Below are 23735 nucleotides of genomic sequence, written 5' to 3'. Positions count from 1 at the left end.
AAGAGACATGTATAGATTTAAATACATCACAAAACAAGCAGAACAAAAAATAAATGGGATTAATATTCAAATCACAAAGCTACAAAAAGGTTCATCAGAGTAAAGCCAAACGTATAAGGACAGAAATAATAATTACATAGGTACAAATTTTAAAAACAGAGAATAACAAAAATCCAGTAGAAAGGCTTAATAAAACAAAAACTCAGTTCTTTGAGTATAATAAGACATACAACGTCTAGTAAACCTGATCAAGAGAAAAGACAGAAGATGTAAATACTACAAAATGCATATAGAAAGAGGATTTAGCACAGGTATAACAAAGAATAAGAATCATGAGGCTATAATCACTAACTTTCCCTCAACTTGAAAATCTTGAAGGATTTATTTATGAAAGCACAAATTTTGCATGAGAATAATGACAATACTTGAATATTCTAATAACTACTAGAGAAAATTGAAATGTTAGCTAAAAACCTGCTTCCTCGTTTCTCTTTTTTGCCCACAAAAAGGCAATGGATCAGCAGTTGAAAAGGGAGTACTGTGAAATGTTCAAGGTACAGAAACTTCCTATCATAAATAAGTTAATCCAAAACATGAAGTAGAAAAGGAAAACTGGACAGCTCTCAATGAAACTGGTATAAGTTTTGACTTCTTTTCCTGCTGCCTCCCAGTAGGGCCAATCCTCCTGGGTTTTAAAAAAAAGCAGAAAGAACATCCTGAGCTTCAGGTTGTCTGGATTTCTTGCATCACAACTCACTTCACAGACTCTTTTTTCTTTTCCAAGCAAGGAGGCCAATTAGTTGGTGGAACAGCTAAGGCAACACTATACAACTACCTGGTTTATATCCTTCACTGACTCTTGACTAGAGTCAGTGGAGGGATTGACTATCATATAGTATAATACTTAAGGTGTTTTAAAATATGCAGGTTAATATTTAAATTTTTATATAAAATTTAAAAGAAACATGTTTACATTATTCTCTCCTTTTATTCTATCAAGTTTTTCTCTAAGAACCTACTTCGGCATGCTCCAATGAGCTTCAGAACATATTAGGCCAATACTTCCAAGTTTTTCTGTTATCAGGTCACTATAATATGGGAATAAGTTAGGGAACTTAGGCTCTCTTTATGCCTGTGCAGTCCTTTCTTTGAGGTATGTTTTATAACAGTTGGTTTTCTTCCAAGAGTGTAGAAGCATTGTATTATTACTATAATTATTGTTATTTAAGTTGAGCTTATATAAAAGCTAGATTTTTCTCTCCTTTTTTTCTTGTAATAAGAGTTGACATGTTAAGCTAACCTGTTCTTCGCTGTCTTCTAATTTGGTTCTGTTTATCAGAAAAGCCTTTTTAGGTAGATTATTTTTTGTGTCTGTCTACTTGTTTTAAAACAGCAGTGAAACAATAGTTATATTTTACTTAATCCTTCACTAACCCTGGTCTTTAAACCAGAAAATGGTAATTCAAGTATACAAAAATATAGGCTGACTTCACATGTAAACAAAAATGTGAGACTCCTTTTGAAGTGTTGAGCTTAACAAATCTGAGACTTTACTTTTCTTTATTTACTTCTTTTTTATATATTTAATTGCTTATTTAAAGTATATCATGATCAAGTAGGGTTTGTACCAGGAACCAAAGAATATTTTGACACATGTACAAGATAGTTCATGGCTCTTTGGAAAAAGAATCTCATAACTATTTCAGTAAATATACCTGAAGGCATTCTTAGTAAGGTAGGGTTGGTAGGAAACTTTCTTAGCCTGACATCAAAAAATATTACCAAAAAAGGTAGAATAAATATATAATGTGGTATATTTATATGAATTTTTCTTAAGTTTAGAAATAATATTATGTATATATGATAGCACTGCTATGTTCCATATACTTTTGGAACTGGCAAACATAAGACAAGAAAAACAAGTCATAGGTATGAAAGAACAGAGAGAAAGAATTAAAATTACTGTTATTTCCAGGTTAGCTTCATAGCAAACTGGGTAGTACACAACTGGGTGTCTCTGGATATGTATTTTCTTTTCTCTGTGGAGGCAGTTTGCATAGCTGACCTTTTGAGAGCTGACTGAGCAGGTCTGAGCCAGCTTAATGCAGGAACAGACTGATCCAGTTGCTGATTTTCAGAGGCCCCCTTTCTAAAAACATGACTGCCTCTATCAGAGCTTCCTTTTAAATATAGTGATAGAATGGTTCGTTGCCCTTTGTCTCTATCAATGTGTAGAGTATTGCAGGGAGCAAGGTCTTTTTCTATTGGAACACTGGTCATGGCCCATGCAATCCAAATTTGCAGTGCCTAAACTAGGGAATAACAGGAGTTCTCAAGATTGTGAGTGTCCTACTACTTTTCTACAAATAAGATTTTCCCCCAATTATATCTGCACCACATAGTCTATGTCTGTAACTCCTAGGCATAACACAAAATCAAACTTGCAGACAAATTACTATAACTATGAAATAGTCTGTCCATTTGCTGGTACAAAATCCACTTAAAAAATCCAAATCACTAATTAACAATGAAAAATAATGGTTAACAAAATATTTCCCCAAATAACAAGAACTGTAAATATTTAGGGTCACTCAACAAACAAGGCACAAGAAAAGGTAAAACATACCCTTATGATATAACCCAGAAAGTCAACTTCTGTTTACCCAAGAGAAATGAAAACCTAAGTCTATACAAAGACTTGTACAAACTGCTCACAGTAGCTTTGTTTATAATGGCCCTAAAAGTGGAAGCAGCCTAAATGTTCATCAACAGGTGAATGGATAAATTCTGTGTGGTATATTCATTCAGTGCTATACTACTCAGCAATAAAAACAGTAAATTACCAATACACTAAAAACATAGATGACACTCAAAAATATTCTGTGCAGAAAAGCCCAGACACCACAGAGTAAATAGACTGTGATTCCATGTTTGTATAACCCAAGAAGAGACAGATCTAATTTGTTTCAGAAAACACATCAGTGGCTACCTGGAGTTTACTTTGAGCCAATCCCTGGCAGAGCAGCAGAGATCCACTTGATCAAAGTTGTTTGGCTTTCATTCATTCTTAGGCAGGGTCCCTTGACCCACATCTCTGCTCTAAGGTGGAGAATGTCTTAATTCAGTGGGTCCCAATTGTTGGTTCATAAACTAGTGTGCTATGAACTGAGAAGAAAAAAATCAGATATGGAAAGTTTTTCAAAGTATAAAATTGATTCACCTGTAAGTGACTATCATTATTGTGAAATTTTCTCCTTGTAATTTGGTGTTAAAATATTCATTTATCTTATACAATGATGAAAGTCAGTGATGAAGTTGAATTTTTAATTGCCTTTCTTGGCAAAACAGACATTTGACAAATCTGGGTATTAAAAAAAGAAGAAGAGGAAGAGGAGGAAAGGAATGTAGGAGAATGGCATGTTCTATCTTGAGCTAGAAAAGGTTTTTTTTTTTAAAAAAAAATCCATAAAAGCACAGGCATAAAAATAACAGTAAAGAAACAAAATAACAAAAATAAACAGGAACTTGATTAGGGAATTTGACTGCAATCGAAAGAAAAGTTTTATATCCAATAAAACACATTATAGGAAGCTTTAGCATGGAATTTACAAGATTGAGAACTGTTTAATATTTAAAATACATTAAAAAACACATGCCATTCAGGAATAAAAGGACTGAAAATTTATAAAAATGAGTACAGTAGTTGAATGGAAATTCATGTGAATGGTAATACATATGTAAACTGATTCTCAAACTCACTGCTAAGTACATAAATAAAAATTAAAACAATAAAATATTACTTTATAATCACCAAATTAGCAGAAGTTAGAAGGCAGATAAACATGTCGAGAGGAAGGGGGATCCACACGCACAGCTAGTGAGAATCTAAAATGCTACAATGATGCTGGAGAAAAGCTGAAATTACCTAGTAAAATAAGCATGTCTTGATGCTACAATTCAGCTCATGAAAAATCGTAGGACTTTGTGCAGGATTTTCACAGCGTTGCTTGTGATAGCAGGAAACCTGATGGAATGGCCAAGTAAAAGGAGGTGTATGTATATGTCAGAATGTTGGACTACTATGAACCATTAGCAACAATGAGCTAGATTTACATTTGACAGTATGGAATAATCTAATCTCAAAAACACTAGCAAGAATGAAAATAGCAAGAAACAAGATACTAACACTATCATTTATGCAAATTAAAAGCACATATAAAATACACTCTAATTTTCAAGGAACCGATGCATTTAAATAACCACTTAGATGGAAGGTTGGAAGGGTGAAAAGGAGGGAGATCTATAAAAGGGGCAATATACTAAAATAAAGATAAAATGAGATAAAAGAGTTGTTAGCAGATTTATGATGAAAGTATGATGAATAGAAAAGCATGAGTAATCTTACATACTGTGCATTTTAAAAATTAATTAAGTAAACCACAATGAATCAGTATCCAAGGGTTCAGGTGGGAAGAGGAGTGAGCTAATGACCAAGAATCACTTCAATCAATCCTTCATTCAATCAAATGCTTTCGTATGTCACTACACAGTGCTGTGTGTTAGTATATTGCTTACCATTAAGTGTGCTCTTACATTTTTTAAACATTCTGACTTTTCTAATTTTTTCTTCAGATAGTAAACTCCTGCAAAGCAGATTGTTTGGTTCTTCTTCCTCCACGGTGCCTGACCCATCGTTCTGCAGATATTAGGTAGGCACTTGAGAATATTTTGCTCCTTTGATTACTATAACTGAAAAGCTGGGATTCTATAGGATGTGGCTCCTTAAAATATCTGTAAGTGATTGAAAAAATGTATTCAAATTGCTGTAGCTTCTATGATCCTTATCAAATATATATTCTTACCAGCTTACATGTTGCTGTCAGCTTATTTTGCATTTTGCTTGTGAGAGGATATTTCCTGTGCTATGTGTTACTGCTGCTTTGTTGCACAGTGACACACTTTCGGTCTTAATAGATTTTCTCGCAAGAGTTTCAGGTGTCATTTGGAACATGAGAAATAAGTGCTTGTGGGCTATTTCTCTCATAGAACCTCTTTCCCTCTCCTTGTCACATGCTGACTCCTGTTTTTCCAACATGTTCTGGATGTTTTATTTCTATTCTTCCACATAGAATGAGTTCTAGAAGCACTCATTCTAGTAGTAGGGGGCAATATAATGAAAGGAAAACTGTTTCTCTATTCACAACACCTCTCACACCCAATGTATGGGGATTTTCCCCCCTGCAGTCACCATTTCCCAACTCTCTGGATGTCGATTTGATGTTCTATAATTTAATTCAATTCTGACATTAACTACTGGTTTAAGGGCTGTCCTACAAGGCCCTTCAGACCCGAGTAGCAAATAATGAACTTCTAGGGTATCCACACTTCTGTCCAACTTGGCTACAAAGCCAAGAATTCTCACAACCTTTCCCCCATCAAAGTTCAATAATTCATTGAAAGGACTCACAAAACTCAACATTTGCTGATGTTTACTAGTTTTATAAAGGAAATGAGAAAGGATACAGATGAGCAGTCAGGTGAAGAGACACATGGTGTGAGGTCTGAAAGAGTCTCATGTTCAGGAGCTTCTGTCGCTGTGGAGTTGCAGTGTCCCCCTGGGATGTGTGCATCCCAGCACAGGGATGTGTTCACCAACCTGGAAGCTCTTCAAATTTGGTAGTTTAGGAATTTTTAACGGAGGCTTCATCACATAATGTACATACACATAATTTGATTATAAATATTCATATTTTTGAGGGTGCCTTTTTAAGCCTATTTACTAGTCACTGCAGTCAAGAAACTTCTCCGTGTCTGGCGCGGTGGCTCACGCCTGTAATCCCAGCACTTCGGAAGGCCAGGGCAGGTGGATCACCTGAGAACAGGAGTTCGAGACCAGCCTGGTCAATATAGTGAAACCTCACCTCTACTAACAATACAAAAATCAGCCAGGCATGGTGGCGCACACCTCTAATCCCAGCTACTTGTGAGGCTGAGAGAGAAAAATCGCTTGAAACCCAGGGGGTGGAAGTTGCAGTGAGCCAAGATTGTGCCACTGCACTCTGGACTGGGCAACAGAGCGAGACGCCATCTCAAAAAAAAAAAAGAAGTTTCTCAGGATGTCCTCTGCAGACTACCTGCTGCAGCTGGAGAATCCTGGGCATGCCCCATCAAAGTCTGTGGAGATGTGTCTTGGGAATGGGTCTTTATAACAAGCATCCCAGGTTCTTGTGCATGCTAGCATTGCAAAATCATCATGCCTAAAGAAGCTTAAGGAAAATTCTTCTGCTATGCTATGGAGAATTTGTTAATTCATACCTGCGGTGGTACAAGCCAGCTCTCAGGAGATTAGCAACAGGAACAGGGAAAAACAGATAGATACAAATAACATTTTGAAGGTAAACTATATTGACTTATTGCCTATATATGGAGCATTTAGGAAGAGAATAAATCTTATAGTCAATGAATATTTTTGAATATTTCAATGAATTAATTTTCTTAATGAACTATTTAGTTGCTTGACTGCCTTCATTCTCCTATGCCCCAAATTTTCAACTCTTTTGAGGGTAAGCAGTTGGCCTGAAGTCAAGCATTTATATAATGTTAGACTCTAAAATAGAAACCAGGCCTTTTGATGGTAGGGTCACTAGTCTTGCTATCTAACCTTGACTGCTATGTTGATAAGGTTTTAAGTCTCAGTGACTAGGAAAATTGGTCTGCCATTCAATACTTTGTTGAGGATCATCTGTGTGTAAGGCAACAGTGTTCTGTGCTGAGTGCTGGGATTCCAGTGGTGAACACAGTAAACATGCTACCTCCTCCCTGGGGTGCTCACTCTGTGGTTGATAAGATGGTAACACTAATAACAGTAAAAGGTTTTTGGAAAGGGAAGTTGGTGCAATGATGAGAATATGACGTTATTGGAATGAATATTGGACATGCTGAATTGGTCTGTATTTCAGGTGCATCCAAATTGCCTAGTTCTCCCTGCAAACTATATGGACATGTTCATTTATGTGTATGTATAGATTAAGGAAGCCTCTCTGTGCCTTATCAGATAAGGGAGAGAGAGAAGAGTCAATAGTGAAGAGAAAGTTTATCACATTCATGAGAAATATCCTTCCCGAGCTTGCAGCAAAGTGATCACTGGCCTGTGGAGAAGAATGTAAGGTTGTTTCACCAGATGGAACAAAGTTACAGGTTTTAGACATGATTTTTAATACCAGTGAGGTATATCTTTCTGCTATAAAATGTACTTGTCTCTACGATGGGTTATTTTTTTAGATTCTTCCATCCTTTGGAAAGAGGCAAAATATAAAGGCAGTATGGGCTGTTCACAGCATAAACTCTATAAGTTGGTCATTAGTCAAGTTTCCTCATAGAGATGGGCACCTTGTGTCAAAAACAGGAAAATAAATTAACTTGGACGTGCTTTGGATGATTTTTCAGCATGAAAAGTGATATCCATGGGCTTGAAATGAATTTACTCTCTAAATATTTGCAGTCATGAAATAGTTTAGATGAAAAGGCTCTCTGATGATTCAAAGGTAGAACATTGAGAAATAATAACATTAGAATCATTTTAGAGAATTCAAAAAGACATATTGTATAAAGTACCAGTGGGAAGAAGTGGACACAACTCTGACTGTGACTGCTTGAATATACTTCTAAGAGAGTTTTCTATCTTTTGAAGAAAACTTTCATGTTTAGGGAGAGGTTTAGGGTTTTTTTTTTCTTTCTTTCTTTCTTTCTCACATGATATGATCTATTTTTCTCCTCTTTCCTTAAATAAGGAAGAATAAACATAAAGAAAAAGTTTGAAAACTACAATATTTACTAATTTATTAACAGCAAAAAAGTCTTAATACCTTTTTACCATTCTGAGTTTTGAATAATTAAAATGTAAAAAAGCTATGAAATTAAGTTCTATATAATTGTAGAGGGAAAAAAGGTTTATATTTTGATATGTTTTGGCTATGTCCCCACACAAATCTCATCTTAAATTCCCACGTGTTGTGGGAGGGACCTGGTGGGAGGTAACTGAATCATGCAGGCAGGTCTTTCCCATGCTGCTTTCATGATAGTGAGTAAGTCTCACGAGATCTGATGGTTATTATAAGGGGGAGTTTTCCTACACAAGCTCTCTCTTTGCCTGCTGCCATCCACATAGATGTGACTTGCTCCTCCTTGCTTTCCACCATGATTGTGAGGCCTCGGCCATGTGGAACTGTAAGTCCAAATCTTACGTCTTTCTTGTGTAAATTGCCCACTCTAAGGTATGTCTTTATCAGCAGCATGAAAATAGACAGCAAGAAATACATATTTCTTCTTGGATTATAACTTGAATTTAAAACTAAAATGAAAGAAGGAAAAGGAAGAGGAGGAGGGGGATTGGAATATCTTGATAGGTTTTTCTAAATTTTTTTTAATTTTCATTTTATTAATTTAGAGAACACAGAGAGCCATAATTTATTTAGAATTGTTCTACTGTGATTCTTATTTTGTCTATGCAGAAATAGACTATATCTGCTATTGTTAATTTGATCTAGAAGGTTTTCTTATATTTGATCATGATACTGATACAGCTTATAATTCTCGTAAGAGAAATAAAACACTCAAAGGAGATGAAAGTAACTCAAATGCTTGTGCAGTCATTAGATATTTTGAAAACCACTTTTTATATTTCTTAATTATTAATATTTATTTATAAGAATAATTTTCTGTTTACTGATTGCTGTGAATCCTGACAGCTTCATGAATTACAAGCTCCCTTAGGCATGACATAATAACTTTGATTAGCAAATTGCCGTATTCCTGCAGAATTTTCTAGATTTGCCTCATAAACGTGATATTCAACAAATTCTTGAACTAAAGGATTTTTCCTAAGAAAAGAACTTTTAACATTTTAAGAGAGCTATGACCAAATTGTTCATGGTCATAAGTCCCTGAAGAGTCCTCATTAATAACTAGGTAAATGGAACCTCAATGCTACAGCTTAAAGATCAGAAGTTTTGAGGAGACACTTAGAAAGAACTTCATTGTTTGTGAGTTCACAGGGGGAAATTATATACCTCTTCATTTTACTCTGTACCCTAGAGCCCTAATCACTAGTGAGAATAGTATACTCCATGGATTTACAATATTTAACAATGTTTCTCAGAATGAGTTTGCAAGTTTAGTGAGAAATGCCCATGAGTGCTGCTTAAACATACTTACAGTTCTCTTATGAAATCACTTAGCAAAGGCTTGTTATGCTCTGATTAGCTTATTAGTTTATTCTGGATCCGATAGAGAGTTTTGGGGCATTGTCTGTCAACTTGCTAGGAATTAGGACAGCAAATGCTTTCAAATTGTCTTTGCTCATTTAACCATGTCTCTGCAGATGTTCACTATTTTACTACGTCTTTTCTTTGGAAAGCATACTCTGTGTACAGTATAATCATTTAGAGATGTACAATTTTGAATTAAGGTAGAAGTTTATAAGTAGATTAAGATGCTTGGGAGGCATACTTCCTGCTCAAATGAGTGCCAGCCTGTGTATCAATACATGACTCATTCTGAGTGTCAAAAGATCATTTTGGGCTAGTTTGTTCATGCCGTCATAATAAAAACTTTCACAGTACATAGTATATGAAGGCAGTCCATAATGATAGTTTAGCTTGTACTTAGGTTATTTACACATGATCATAAATTAATTTTTTGTATAAGAATGGAAATATGAGAGAGTTGTTGCTTTAAGGATTGAATAATGTAAAATAATTATGGAGAAACATTTGTGGTGTTTTCAAGAAGTGCAATGTGAAACTTGACTCTTCTTATTTTTTTTACCCAACTATATTCTACTCCTGCTGCTTTAATATGAATGAGTTAGTGAGGTGGTAAAATAGTGCAGTAAAAAATATATTAGATTTTCAAGACAGATATAGGGTTGTAGCACTGGAAAGCTCCAAGGGGTGCCATATATATAATAGGCTCTGTGAGTGGCATTCCTGGAGTTGTGCAATACACAACATGGGCGACTAGATGCAGTGGCCCTGAGGTAGACCAATGTTAGAGACCTGATTAAATAGCACTGGGCAAAGTTAGTAGCTTTCTCTGAGACTTCTCCTTGTCTATAAAATGAAGTTAATTTTACCTATCACATATGGGTCTTTTTTAAGTTAAATGAGGTTTTACAAGAGTTTATTTCCATAGTAATACTAGAATAGTACCAAGTGCACAGTAGATGCTTAATAACTGTTAACCTTGAAAGTAAGCAGATGAGATGAACTCTAATAAGTGGTTAAAAAGAGAGAAAAAGATCATGTTAACTTAGAGGTCTAAAACTTAAAAGAAAGGCATTGTTTTTAATTATCTAGAAAAGGCTTTTTCATAATTAGCAATGCTACACACATGCACTCATGCACACACATGTTCAAATCTGGGCACACATATACTAGCACATGTGCACATACACACATATACACACACACACACATACACACACCCTCCAAATTTGGGATACCTTAATTGGAAGATGCTAATTTCACATCATATAAATTTTACACATTTACAAGAAAATATAAAGCAGACATCATGAATTGTTCTCTAGAAAAATATCACAAAAAAGGTAGAAGTTTATGTAATTCGATATAATAAAATATAAGTGTAATGACAATTACTGCAGCTATCAATCTTCAATAATTTGTGAAGAATCCAGCCTCAAATGCAATGAAGCCTTATAAAATTTGTGATTACAGAGTGTAAAATATAACAGATGCTACAATATTTAGATGCCTGCTGGCATTTACCTTTTCCTCTGCACAGTTCATTTCAACTGTATGAAAATTTTATGTGTTACGTAACAGTAGAGAAAAAGAAACTGATTTGCAAAATAACCACATGAGAATTGATGGTGTGTTTTCAGCAATGTGGTATTTGATTCTTTGGATCACATGAACTATGCAAGAAAGTAGAGAATTTGATAATACATATTATTTTCAGTTTCATATGGTGACAGTTGCATAGGTCAAAAAATAACACTGATGTTGAATTTAGTTACTTTCTCTATACATTCAGAGCTGATTTTTTACGCTGGGAGGCCTACTATTCACTGAAGAAATGGTCTTGCTATGAGGGTTGTAGTGGAAGGATAATGGCATTGGTGCCATTTGAGATATAGCCAATGTTATCTTGCTTTTGATTTTTATATTTTAAATTTTAAATTTTTTGAGATGGAGTCTCACTCTGTCACCCAGGCTGGAGTTCAGTGCTGCAATCTCAGCTCACTGCAACCTCTGCCTCCCGGGTTCAAGCGATTCTCCTGCCTCAGCCTCCTGAGTAGCTGTTATTACAGGCACGTGCCACCACGTCAAGCTAATTTTTGTATTTTAGTAGAGACAGGATTTCACCATGTTGGCCAGGCTGGTCTCGAACTCCTGACCTCAAGTGATCCACCCCCGCCTCAGCCTCCCAAAGTGCTGGGATTACAGGCGTGAGCCACCACAAGTAGTCGCCAATGTTATATTTCAAAAGCAAGATACTTAGAGTGTAACACCTGGTTTTTTAAAAATACATTTTGCAGGTTATCAAATATCAGTCTTCTCATTTAAAAATTATTTTATTATCTTATCTATGATCACATTGTAAACATGATATTAAATTATAGATACTTTTTTGAAGATTTTTGTTTATTCTTTTTAAAAATTTATTTTTTATTTCCCATTATATCAATTATAGGTTTTTCAGAAAAAAAAATAATAATAATGAAAAATTCTCGAGACCTGCAAACTAGAAACCCAGAAATCGTTTTTGGACACCTTCGTCTTCATCTTTCCAATATCCAATAATTCATCCATTTCTATCAATTATATTCTCTAAATATCTGTTAAGCCTGTCTGATTCTCTCCATTACCACTTCCACTATTCTTCCCTGGACTGACTCCCATAATTAAAAGCCTCTTAATTATTCCCTTCTGCCTGTACTTCCTAATGAAGTCCATATTTTATTCTGTTTTAAGATGTCAATCTGATCTTGTTCTACCTTTATTTACTTCAAGGGATTCCCACTGATTTAGGATAAAGACCAACATTCTTAGTATGGCCTAAGAGAACTGAGAGGGTTTTGCCAACTGTCTACTCCCAGCTTCCTCTCCTTCTACTCTTTCCTGGCTCCCTGTAGTCTAGATTCCACTTCCAGGTCTTGAAACCTCCCCGCTTCCTAACCTTTGTTGAACCAGGAACTTTCTCCAAACCACCAAGCTTCCAACTGAGGTACATGGGTCCTTGGATGTGCAAGAAGGTGTACCATGCACATTGAGAGTTTAAACAAGTCCATTTCCGGATCCACAACACCCATATGAATTTTTCCTCCAGATGACCTCCCTCAGGAACATGTCTGCAGGTGAGTCATCCCTCTGTTTCTCCTCTCCATTTCCATTTTCACAATCACTCTTCTTTTGCTTTACAAGCAAAAGAAAACAAATAAAAGAAGGTGTTCCTCTCATTCATTCTGATTCTTAATGTGGAACGCTGCATATTGAAATCTCTGGGGCACCAAAAGAGAGGCAATACAAACTCTCAGTGTCAGTGAAGGCAGCTTTAGTCAAAAGGCTAGATTCATTTTCTTTTGATACATATTTCTCTTAAGGGAAAGTGAAATATTAGAAATGAGCTATCGTGGCCTGGATTGAATGCACTTTCTGAATTTAGGGATTTTGCGGAGTGGGTCAGCAGGAGTAGTGGCAGTTTTGCTTTAACCGTTTCACATCTTTCAACCCCCACCATTGTCAAAAAAGCATTGCTCCTTAACGGAGAGTCTTGAAAGAGGATAGCAAGGCAAGGGGCAGTAAGAAATATTGAAGACATCAATTGTGAATGGGAGTTCACTCATGATTTGGCTCTCTGTTTGTCTGTTATTGGTGTATAAGAATGCTTGTGATTTTTGCACATTGATTTTGTATCCTGAGACTTTGCTGAAGTGGCTTATCATCTTAGGGAGATTTTGGGCTGAGACAATGGGGTTTTCTAGACATACAATCATGTCATCTGCAAACAGGGACAATTTGACTTCCTCTTTTCCTAATTGTATACCCTTTATTTCTTTCTCCTGCCTGATTGCCCTGGCCAGAACTTCCAACACTATGTTGAATAAGAGTGGTGAGAGAGGGCATCCCTGTCTTGTGCCAGTTTTCAAAGGGAATGCTTCCAGTTTTTGCCCTTTCAGTATGATATTGGCTGTGGGTTTGTCATAAATAGCTCTTATTATTTTGAGATACGTCCCATCAATACCTAATTTATTGAGAGTTTTTAGCATGAAGGGCTGTTGAATTTTGTCGAAGGCCTTTTCTGCATTTATTGAGATAATCATGTGGTTTTTGTCTTTGGTTCTGTTTATATGCTGGATTACGTTTATTGATTTGCATATGTTGAACCAGCCTTGCATCCCAGGAATGAAGCCCACTTGATCATGGTGGATAAGTTTTTTGATGTGCTGCTGGATTTGGTTTGCCAGTATTTTATTGAGGATTTTTACATCTATGTTCATCAGGGATATTGGTCTAAAATTCTCTTTTTTTGTTGTGTCTCTGCCAGGCTTTGGTATCAGGATGATGCTGGCCTCATAAAATGAGTTAGGGAGGATTCCCTCTTTTTCTATTGATTGGAATAGTTTCAGAAGGAATGGTACCAGCTCCTCCTTGTACCTCTGGTAGAATTCAACTGTGAATCTGTCTGGTCCTGGACTTTTTTTGCTTGGTAAGCTATTAATTATTGCCTCAATTTCAGAAACTGTTATTGGTCTATTAAGAGATTCAACTTCTTCCTGGTTTAGTCTTGGCAGGGTGTATGTGTCAAGGAATTTATCCATTTCTTCTAGATTTTCTAGTTTATTTGCGTAGAGGTGTTTATAGTATTCTCTGATGGTAGTTTTGCTTCAAAGAGAATAAAATACCTAGGAATCCAACTTACAAGGGATGTGAAGGACCTCTTCAAGGAGAACTACAAACCACTGCTCAAAGAAATAAAAGAGGACACAAACAAATGAAAGAACATTCCATGCTCATGGATAGGAAGAATCAATATCGTGAAAATGGCCATACTGCCCAAGGTAATTTATAGATTCAATGCCATCCGCATCAAGCTACCAATGACTTTCTTCACAGAATTGGAAAAAACTACTTTAAAGTTCGTATGGAAAGAAAAAAGAGCCTGCATTGCCAAGTCAATCCTAAGCCAAAAGAACAAAGCTGGAGGCATCACACTACCTGACTTCAAACTATACTACAAGGCTACAGTAACCAAAGCAGCATGGTACTGCTTCCAAAACAGAGATATAGATCAATGGAACAGAACAGAGCCCTCAGAAATAATACCACACATCTACAACCATCTGATCTTTGACAAACCTGACAAAAACAAGAAATGGGGAAAGGATTCCCTATTTAACAAATGGTGCTGGGAAAACTGGCTAGCCATATGTAGAAAGCTGAAACTGGATCCCTTCCTTACACCTTATACAAAAATTAATTCAAGATGGATTAAAGACTTAAATGTTATACCTAAAACAATAAAAACCCTAGATGAAAACCTAGGCAATACCATTCAGGACATAGGCATGGGCAAGGACTTCATGTCTAAAACACCAAAAGCAATGGCAACAAAAGCCAAAATTGACAAATGGGATCTAATTAAACTGAAGAGCTTCTGCACAGCAAAAGAAACTACCTTCAGAGTGAACAGGCAACCTACAGAATGGGAGAAAATTTTTGCAATCTACTCATCTGACAAAGGGCTAATATCCAGAATCTACAAAGAACTTAAACAAATTTACAAGAAAAAAACAAACAACCCCATCAACAAGTGGCCGAAGGATATGAACAGACCCTTCTCAAAAGAAGACATTTATGCAACCAACAGACACATGAAAAAATGCTCATCATCACTGGCCATCAGAGAAATGCAAATCAAAACCGCAATGAGATATCATCTCATACCAGTTAGAATGGCGATCATTAAAATGTCAGGAAACAACAGGTGCTGGAGAGGATGTGGAGAAATAGGAACACTTTTAAACTGTTGGTGGGACTGTAAACTAGTTCAACCATTGTGGAAGTCAGTGTGGCGATTCCTCAGGGATCTAGAACTAGAAATACCATTTGACCCAGCTATCCCATTACTGGGTATATACCCAAAGGAATATAAATCATGCTGCTATAAAGACACATGCACACGTGTGTTTATTGCGGCACTACTCACAATAGCAAAGACTTGGAACCAACCCAAATGTCCAACGATAGACTGGATTAAGAAAATGTGGCATATAGGCCTGGACGCGGAGCGAGAGGCTGAGAGAGTTAGAGACACTATCCACTTCCATCCGTCACGCAGACCCTGCCGGAGCCACTGCTGCTGTGGATGATCGAGAGGATCTGGTGTACCGGGCGAAGCTGGCCGAGCAGGCTGAGCGATACGACGAAATGGTGGAGTCAATGAAGAAAGTAGCAGGGATGGATGTGGAGCTGACAGTTGAAGAAAGAAACCTCCTATCTGTTGCATATAAGAATGTGATTGGAGCTAGAAGAACCTCCTGGAGAATAATCAGCAGCATTGAACAGAAAGAAGAAAACAAGGGAGGAGAAGACAAGCTAGAAATGATTCGGGAATATCAGCAAATGGTTGAGACTGAGCTAAAGTTAATCTGTTGTGACATTCTGGATGTACTGGACAAACATCTGATTGCAGCAGCTAACACTGGCGAGTCCAAGGTTTTCTATTATAAAATGAAAGGGGACTACCACAGGTATCTGGCAGAATTTGCCACAGGAAATGACAGGAAGGAGGCTGCGAAGAACAGCATAGTGGCTTATAAAGCTGCTAGTGATATTGCAATGACAGAACTTCCACCAGCGCATCCTATTCGCTTAGGTCTTGCTCTCAATTTTTCCATATTCTACTACGAAATTCTTTTTTTTTTTTTTTTTTTTTTTTTTTGAGACGGAGTCTCGCTGTGTCTCCCAGGTTGGAGTGCAGTGGCGCGATCTCGGCTCACTGCAAGCTCCGCCTCCCGGGTTCACGCCATTCTCCTGCCTCAGCCTCCCAAGTAGCTGGGACTACAGGCGCCCGCCAACACGCCCGGCTAATTTTTTGTAATTTTAGTAGAAACGGGGTTTCACCGTGTTAGCCAAGATGGTCTCGATCTCCTGACCTCGTGATCCGCCCGTCTCGGCCTCCCAAAGTGCTAGGATTACAGGCGTGAGCCACCGTACTACGAAATTCTTAATTCCCCTGACCGTGCTTGCAGGTTGGCAAAATCAGCTTTCGATGATGCAATTGTAGAACTGGATATGCTGAGTGAAGAAAGCTATAAGGACTCTAAACTTATCATGCAGTTGTTACGTGATAATCTGACACTATGGACTTCAGATATGCAGGGTGATGGTGAAGAGCAGAATAAAGAAGTGCTGCAGGACGTGGAAGACAAAAATCATTGAGACATAAGCCAACAAGAGAAACCATCTCTGACCACCCCCTCCTCCCCATCCCACCCCTTGGAAACTCCCCATTGTCACTGAGAACCACCAAATCTGACTTTTACATTTGGTCTCAGAATTTAGGTTCCTTCCCTGTTTTTTTTTTTTTTTTTTTTTTAAACAGTTTTCAAAAGTTCTTAAAGGCAAGAGTGAATTTCTGTGGCTTTTACTGGTCCCAGCTTTTAGGTTCTTTAAGACACTAACAGGACTGCATGGAGGCTTTTTCAGCATTACTGTGTTGTCTCCGTGCCAGATGTGGCAAGATCACCATTAGAAATGGAAATTACATTTGAAAGCCATTAGACTTCTAGGTAATGCAAGCATCTAAGAGAGGTTAATCACACTATAGAGGCATAAGTGGTATCAGTTTTCATTTTTCTAATTGTTTAAACTGTATTTTATACCAATGTTTGAAAGTAATTGGGTGTTAGCCTGAGACGGTTAAAGGTCGTTTGGGGAGGGAGTTATAATGGTTTTGCTGTAAAAAATGTTTCAAACTGTGCTGAAATGTTGCTGAAAAGCATGGTGCCGATAACAGTTCAACCATCCATGGCTGCTCATTCTTGCCTACTTTACTCTCCCACTGAAGCAGGTTAGCATTGAAGGTGGTATGGAAAAGCCTGCATGCCTGTTCAATTCTTTGTTTCTTCTCCTTCCCCCTCCCACTACCTCCTTCCCCTCATTCCTCCCCTCCTTCGCTCGCTCAACCTCTTTTATTCAGTATGTGTAACTTGAAGCTAATTTGTACTCCTGGATATCTGACTGGAACCACAGCTACAGAATCTTTATTGTTCTTACTGAAACACAGCATGGAATTAGCATTAAACTTAAATAAAACAAACCTAAATTAAAAATGCAAAAAAAAAAAAAAACAAAGAAAATGTGGCACATATACACCATGGAATACTATGCAGCCATGAAAAAGGATGAGTTCATGTCCTTTCTGGGACATGGATGAAGCTGGAAACCATCATTCTCAGCAAACTATCACAAGGACAAAAAACCAAACACTGCATGTTCTCACTCATAGGTGGGGATTGAACAATGAGAACACTTGGACACAGGAAGGGGAACATCACACACCAGGGCCTGTTGTGGGGTGGGGAGAGGGGGGAGGGATAGCATTAGGAGATATACCTAATGTAAATGACGAGTTAATGGGTGCAGCACACCAACATGGCACATGTGTACATATGTAACAAACCTGCACGTTGTGCACATGTACCCTAGAACTTCAAGTATAATAAATATATATATAAAAGAAATATTGAAGACATCAGTATTTATTTCCTACATGTGGCAAACTAAGAGAGACTTCTCTGCTTTATCTGTGTGTTCATCTAAATTTCTCTTTGTCTCCTTTGTCTACTTTCTTATCTTAGAATATTCAAACTTTGTAAAAAGCAGTCAGAAATATCAATCTACTCTATATTTTTACTGGTTTCATTAATGAAAAAAACCCTGGGTACTATGATTATTCACTTTTTACATAGTCTTTGTCTCAGTTACGCATTTTGTGTTATTTCTAGGAGAAGAAGCTAATAATTGCAGTGTTTACTTCTTATATACCAATGCTATCTATTTGATTAAAAAGAACATACAATATGCTGGGGCGAGTTAGACTTTATTTTGAACATCTACTTAGGATTGTGGTAGGAAAATTTTCCTTCATTTTTGCCAATGCTTATGGATAATACCAATTTTGTATTAGTTATTTTACTTGAAGTTATGTATGTATTATACCCCAAACTCTCTGGTAGTCATCAATCTCCTGTTTTCTATTAGCTCCAACTTGTTCAGATGCCTTCTCCAGAGCACGCATCTGTACTGGTTGTCCTGGCTGGTACACAAAACTTATTCTGGCCCTCGCTCTTACTGTATACTGGAAATCCTGTCACCTCCCTTTGTGTTGGATTCGCTGTTTCTGTATCCCTGGTGTTTCTCTTTCTTGCTAAATGGAACCCATCCTTGTGAAGTTTCCTGAGAAGAGTGATTAGGAAGCAAATTAACAAATTTGCCAGTCTTTGAGACTGGCAGATTAGAAATACTCCTATCTTTACCATTGAGAGCTTAGCTGATGTTGTAGACTGACTAGTGACTACCCAAATATATCAGATCCTAATCCCTAGAACCTGAAGATAGTGCCTTATAAGGGAAAGGTCTTTGTGTATGTGATTAAGTGAAGGCTCTTGAGATGGGGAGATTACCCTGGATTATAATGGTGGTCCCTAAATGCAATCATGTAATCCCTATAAGAGAGAGGCAGAGGGACATTTGATGCAGACAGAAGAGGAGAAAACAATGTGACCACAGAGGCAGAGATTGGATGGATATAGCCACAAGCCAAGGAATATGGGCAGCCACCAGAAGCTGAAAGTAGCAAGAAACAGATTTTCCCTGGGGGGAGCATAGCCCTGCAATTTATTTCAGACCTCTGGGCTCCAGAACTATTAAAGAATAAATTTCTGGTGTTTTAAGCCACCCAGTTTGTGCTATAGGTTGAGTATCCCTTATTTGAAATCCCTGGGATTAGGAGTGTTTTGGATGTGGGATTTTTTCAAATTTTGGAATATTTGAATATACATACTGGTTGAATATTCCTAATCTGAAAATAAAAAATATGAGATACTTCAGTGAGAATTCCCTTTAAGCATGACCTTTGAGCATCACATCAGTGCTCAAAAAGTTTCAAAGTTTGGAGCATGTTGGATTTTGGATTTTTGGATTGGGGATACTCAACTTGTTGAGCATACTTCTGTTGCAACAGCCACAGAAAGCTAATGCAACTGGAAAACATTTTTCTTTGTAATTTTTGTAGCATTTTTCTATCATTATCCTGCTTCTAATGAAACTGTTTAGAAGTCCAAAGTCATTTGATATAAAGGTTGTGTTTTTGTTAGCAAGGGAAAGGAATATGGCTACTTTCTTGATTCAAGTTGAAAATTCATTTTATTTTATTTTTTCTGAGATGGAGTCTTGTTCTGTTGCCCAAACTGGAGTGCAGTGGCATGTTCTTGGCTCACTTCAACCCCTGCCTTCTGGGTTCAAGTGATTCTGTTGCCTCAGCCTCCTGAGTAGCTGGGACTACAGGCACGTACCACCACGCCCAGCTAATTTTTGTATTTTTAGTAGAGGCAGAGTTTCACCATGTTGCCCAGGTTGGTCTAGAACTTCTGACCTCAGGTGATCTCCTGCCTCAGCCTCCCACAGTGCTGGGATTACAGATGTGAGTCTCTGTGCCCAACCCTGAATATTTATATATCATTTCCCCCCTCTGCACCATCCCCTGCAAGCTTGGAGTCTCCTCTTTGCCCAGTGTTCTGAAATTTCATGATGGTTCTCTTGGCATGAGCCTATTTTCATTCATAATACAAGGGGTGGGGCACTTGGAGTATATTTTCAATTTGGAAACATAAGTCAGTTAGTTCTGGAAATTTTCTATTTTTTAGATAATATCATCATTTCTATCATTGTTTTCTCTTCTGGAATGCCAGTTAGTAAGATATTAGACTTATCTAACTGATCCTCTAATTTTTTTATCCTTTCTCTTTTGTCTCCTTCATATTTTGCTCTATTTCCTGAGAAATGTCCTTGGTTTTATTTTCTAACCTCTGTATTTCTTTAAAAAATAAAACCAACCATTCCTATTTCATGATTACTACATCTTTTTGTATCTTTCTGAGATTTTTTTTCTTATGGAAAAATCACATAACATGGAATTTACTCTCTTAACAAACTTTTCAGTATACAGTAGTGTTAACTGTCTGCACATTCTAGATCTCCAGAAGGTTTTCATCTTGCATGACTGAAACTCTGTACACATTAAATTGCATATTAGTTGGTATTCTCCAGAGAAACATTACCAAATGACAGATATACATAAAGAGATCTATGAAAAGAAGTTGGCTCACATGATTATGGAGGCTGACAAGTCCCAAGATCTGCATCCTACAAGCTTGAGAGCCAGGAGAACTGAGGATACAAGTTCCAGTCTGACAGTGGCCAGGCTTGGGCACTCTGTGGCCCACTCAAGCTGACACATAAAATTATCCATTACAAATAGCAACTCCTCATTTCTCCCTCTTCCCAGCCTCTGGCAACCACCATTTTACTTTTTTTCTATGAGTTTGAATACTTTAGACTTCATATAAATGGAATCAGCTGTATTTGTCCTTCTGCTACTGGCTCATTTCACTTAGCATTTTGTCTTCAAGGATCATCTGTGTTGTAGCCTATAACAGGACTTCCTTCACTATTAAGGCTGAATAATAATTTGTTGTATTATTTTCTTAATCCATTCATCCGTCAATGGACATTTAAGTTGTTTCTACCTATTGGCTATTGTGAATAATGCTACAAAAAACATGGGAATGCTAATATCTCTTTGAGATCCTATTTTCAATTGATTTGGATATATACCACAAGTGGGATTGCTGGATCATAGGACTACTCTATTTTTAAATTTTTGAGGAAATTATTTATTGTTTTTCACAGTGGCTGTAGCATTTGACACTCATGCCAGCAGTTCACAAGGATTCTAATTACACCACATTCCTGCCAATATTTGCTAGTTTGTTTTTCTGATAATAGCTGCCCTAGTAGGTATGAGGTGATATCTCCCTGTGTTTTTGATTTATATTTCTCTGATGATTAGTGATGTTGAGCATCTTTTCATATACTTGTTGGCCATTTGTATGTCTTCTTTGGAGAAATGACTCTGCAAGTCTGTGAGTCTATTGCCCATTTTAAAACTTGTGTCATTTGTTCTTCATGCTATTTGTTTGTAGGAGTTCTTTATATATTTTACATATTAACCCCTTATCAGATACAGTTTGCAAATATTTTTCCCCTTTCTCTAGGTTGCCTTTTCACTTTGATTGTTTCTTTTGCTACACAACATTTTTTGTTTTGGTTTAGTCCCATTTGTCCATTTTTGCTCTTGTTTCCTGTTATTTTGGTGTCATATCCATCTCTGGGAATATTGATAATATTTTAATTTTGTTTCAATTTTTTTCCTCTTTGTATGGTCTATTGCTTCCAAATTGTTTTTTTTTTTTTTTCATTTTTGTTCTTGTTTTTAAAATTAAAATTTTTATCTTTCTTATGAGAAAACTCCCTCCATCCTTTTGTAACCTGTGACTTAAGAGTAGTGGGAAAGGCTGTAGGAAGCTATAAACAGGTAGGTGGGACTGGGTGATTGTAGATTCACTGCAGGAAAATCTGGGTTAGTTGCTTTTTGGAGCAGCCCCTTATATTCATCTCTTTAGGTCTTTTCTCTTGTGCTGCTTCCCAGAGAAGATGCATCCAGCATCCTGCCTACAGGGTAAAGACTTGGCTGCCAGTACTAGAGTAGCTGATGAAGGAAGAGGAATGCTGGGAGAATATCAGCCTTCAGTACAAGTGCATCATTTAATCTTCATTTTCAGTACTCTACTTTAGTGTGCATGGTAACCCAAGCCCAGAGGCCTTCTGTTTAAAGAAAAAAAAAAAAAAAAACTTCCAGCTCTTTTCTGCGGTAGGGAGGAGGTAATGTGAATGAGGGCCAGTGCTTCTGGCAGCCTAAGCAACCACTGACTTAGGGGAAATAGAGAAACCATGTGGGTGAAGGGTGCATACTCTTGGGATGAAAGACAAGGGAGCCAAAGGAAAGGAGGCAGTCACCAGGCCTGTCAGAGAGCCTGCAAACAGGTATGGCGTGGCCTGGTAGTAGCAGGAGCACCTACTGCAAAATCAGAATGACACAGACAACCAAAGTTCAAGTTAACCAAAGTTAGAGTTGTGGACACACAGCTCTAACCTTGAGCCTACTGAATAAAAATCCAAAAGTAAACAAGACATTGCAGGTGACTTGTATGCAGCTTCAAGTTTGAGACACATTGCACTATACAATACCATGCAATCAATAAATGTGTCCCCCAAACTCGCCTGCACATTCAACTCAACTTGGGAGTTAAAAAAATACTGCTCGGCCTTAGACTAGACTAATTGAATGAATAGCTCCAGGAGATGGGGCTCAGGCATAGCTAAGTTTTAAAAGTTCTTCCAGTGACTCTGATGTGCAGCCAAATTATAACCATTTACCTGTATATGAAGGCCACTACATTTATTTCTCATTTAATAAAAATAACACATATGTGACATCTCTGAGCAATCAGTCATTTATAAAGATGTTGTTGTGTTCTTAATGTGATTTGAAAATATTTTTGAGCAATATCTTAAAAATAAAAAAGGACAGCATACATGTCAAAAGCAAACTTCTTTCTATGAAACAGGCAAATTGAAGTTATTGAGATTATGTGGAATTCACATAAAAGTAATTGATGAAATAGCATTGGAAGCTCAAGTAATGAATGCTGAGATGATTTGCATTTTGGAGAAATGTACTGGCCACCCTGTGAACCCTCATGGCCTCCAAGAGATTTAACTTTCAGGATCCCTGTGCTAGATTACAGATGCCGCACAAGCAGGGACACTTATTTGATTGCTGTATTTTAATTCATACAAAGGCATTGTTGATTGAGTACCCTAAGCCAAATAAATATATGAGCCACCTAACATAATGAGCCACTTATGTTAGGCACTTGTTCACATTCATAAAAACAACAAATGATATTATCTTGATCAAACCCTTCCTAATAAATGGTGACTAAAAGATATCTGGTGTTTTCTTTGTGTGCAATTTCTTTCCAAGATATGTAGGAAACTGATTTGCTTTTGATGAACTTGTGCTGCCTACAAATTAATGTCCACAGATTTCCTACTTTATTAATTGTCTCAGCAATTTAGCCAGCAATGATTTATATGAAATATTCCCTCTTGTTGCAGGCTCTACAGTCAGCTAATTGATTGCTGTATGAATTATGCATCCTAAGCCAAATGCAAGGATGCATGAAAGAGGCAGCCAAGGTCATTTTCCACCAAAGAGAACTACAGTAACTAAATGCCTTTTAAAGACAGGCTTTATTACTTTAATTTTGCTGCTTTCTTCATATATACATCAAGTACAGAATAATGTGCAAACTCTAAAGTCATACTTTTAATTTATAAACAGATACAGACAGCCAAAGTTCAATATTCTGTAGCCAGACAAGGCTTGTAATGGAATTAATTTGGTAGAGATAAGGAAAGAACCAGAAATGGCATATAAATATTCTTTATCTGATTCCAAAATATGCCATATCTCATCAAATTTGCCTATAGTTTATTAACACTCAAAATTGACTATTCCAA

The 23735-nt window shown here is 37.1% G+C and overlaps 1 protein-coding gene and 1 long non-coding RNA gene across 3 annotated transcripts in view; both read left to right on the top strand.

Annotated features, from left to right (window-relative positions):
* The window catches only part of LOC129143307 (uncharacterized), a 425562-nt gene that overhangs the window by 198397 nt on the left and 203430 nt on the right, over window positions 1-23735 (top strand). For both annotated transcript variants that reach the window (XR_010149731.1, XR_010149732.1), the window contains exon 3: window positions 4633-4709. This is a non-coding gene — a long non-coding RNA (uncharacterized LOC129143307). The remainder of the gene's footprint in view (window positions 1-4632; window positions 4710-23735) is intronic.
* On the top strand, window positions 15331-15983 carry LOC459638 (14-3-3 protein epsilon-like). Its single transcript, XM_054679009.2, has one exon. It carries the CDS (start codon window positions 15453-15455, stop codon window positions 15966-15968), a length of 516 nt encoding a protein of 171 aa, XP_054534984.2. The 5' UTR covers window positions 15331-15452; the 3' UTR covers window positions 15969-15983.

The sequence above is a fragment of the Pan troglodytes genome, chromosome 13 (assembly GCF_028858775.2).
Source record: "Pan troglodytes isolate AG18354 chromosome 13, NHGRI_mPanTro3-v2.0_pri, whole genome shotgun sequence".
In the NCBI taxonomy this organism is placed as follows: domain Eukaryota; kingdom Metazoa; phylum Chordata; class Mammalia; order Primates; family Hominidae; genus Pan; species Pan troglodytes.
This window is presented reverse-complemented; position numbering and strand designations above follow the sequence as displayed.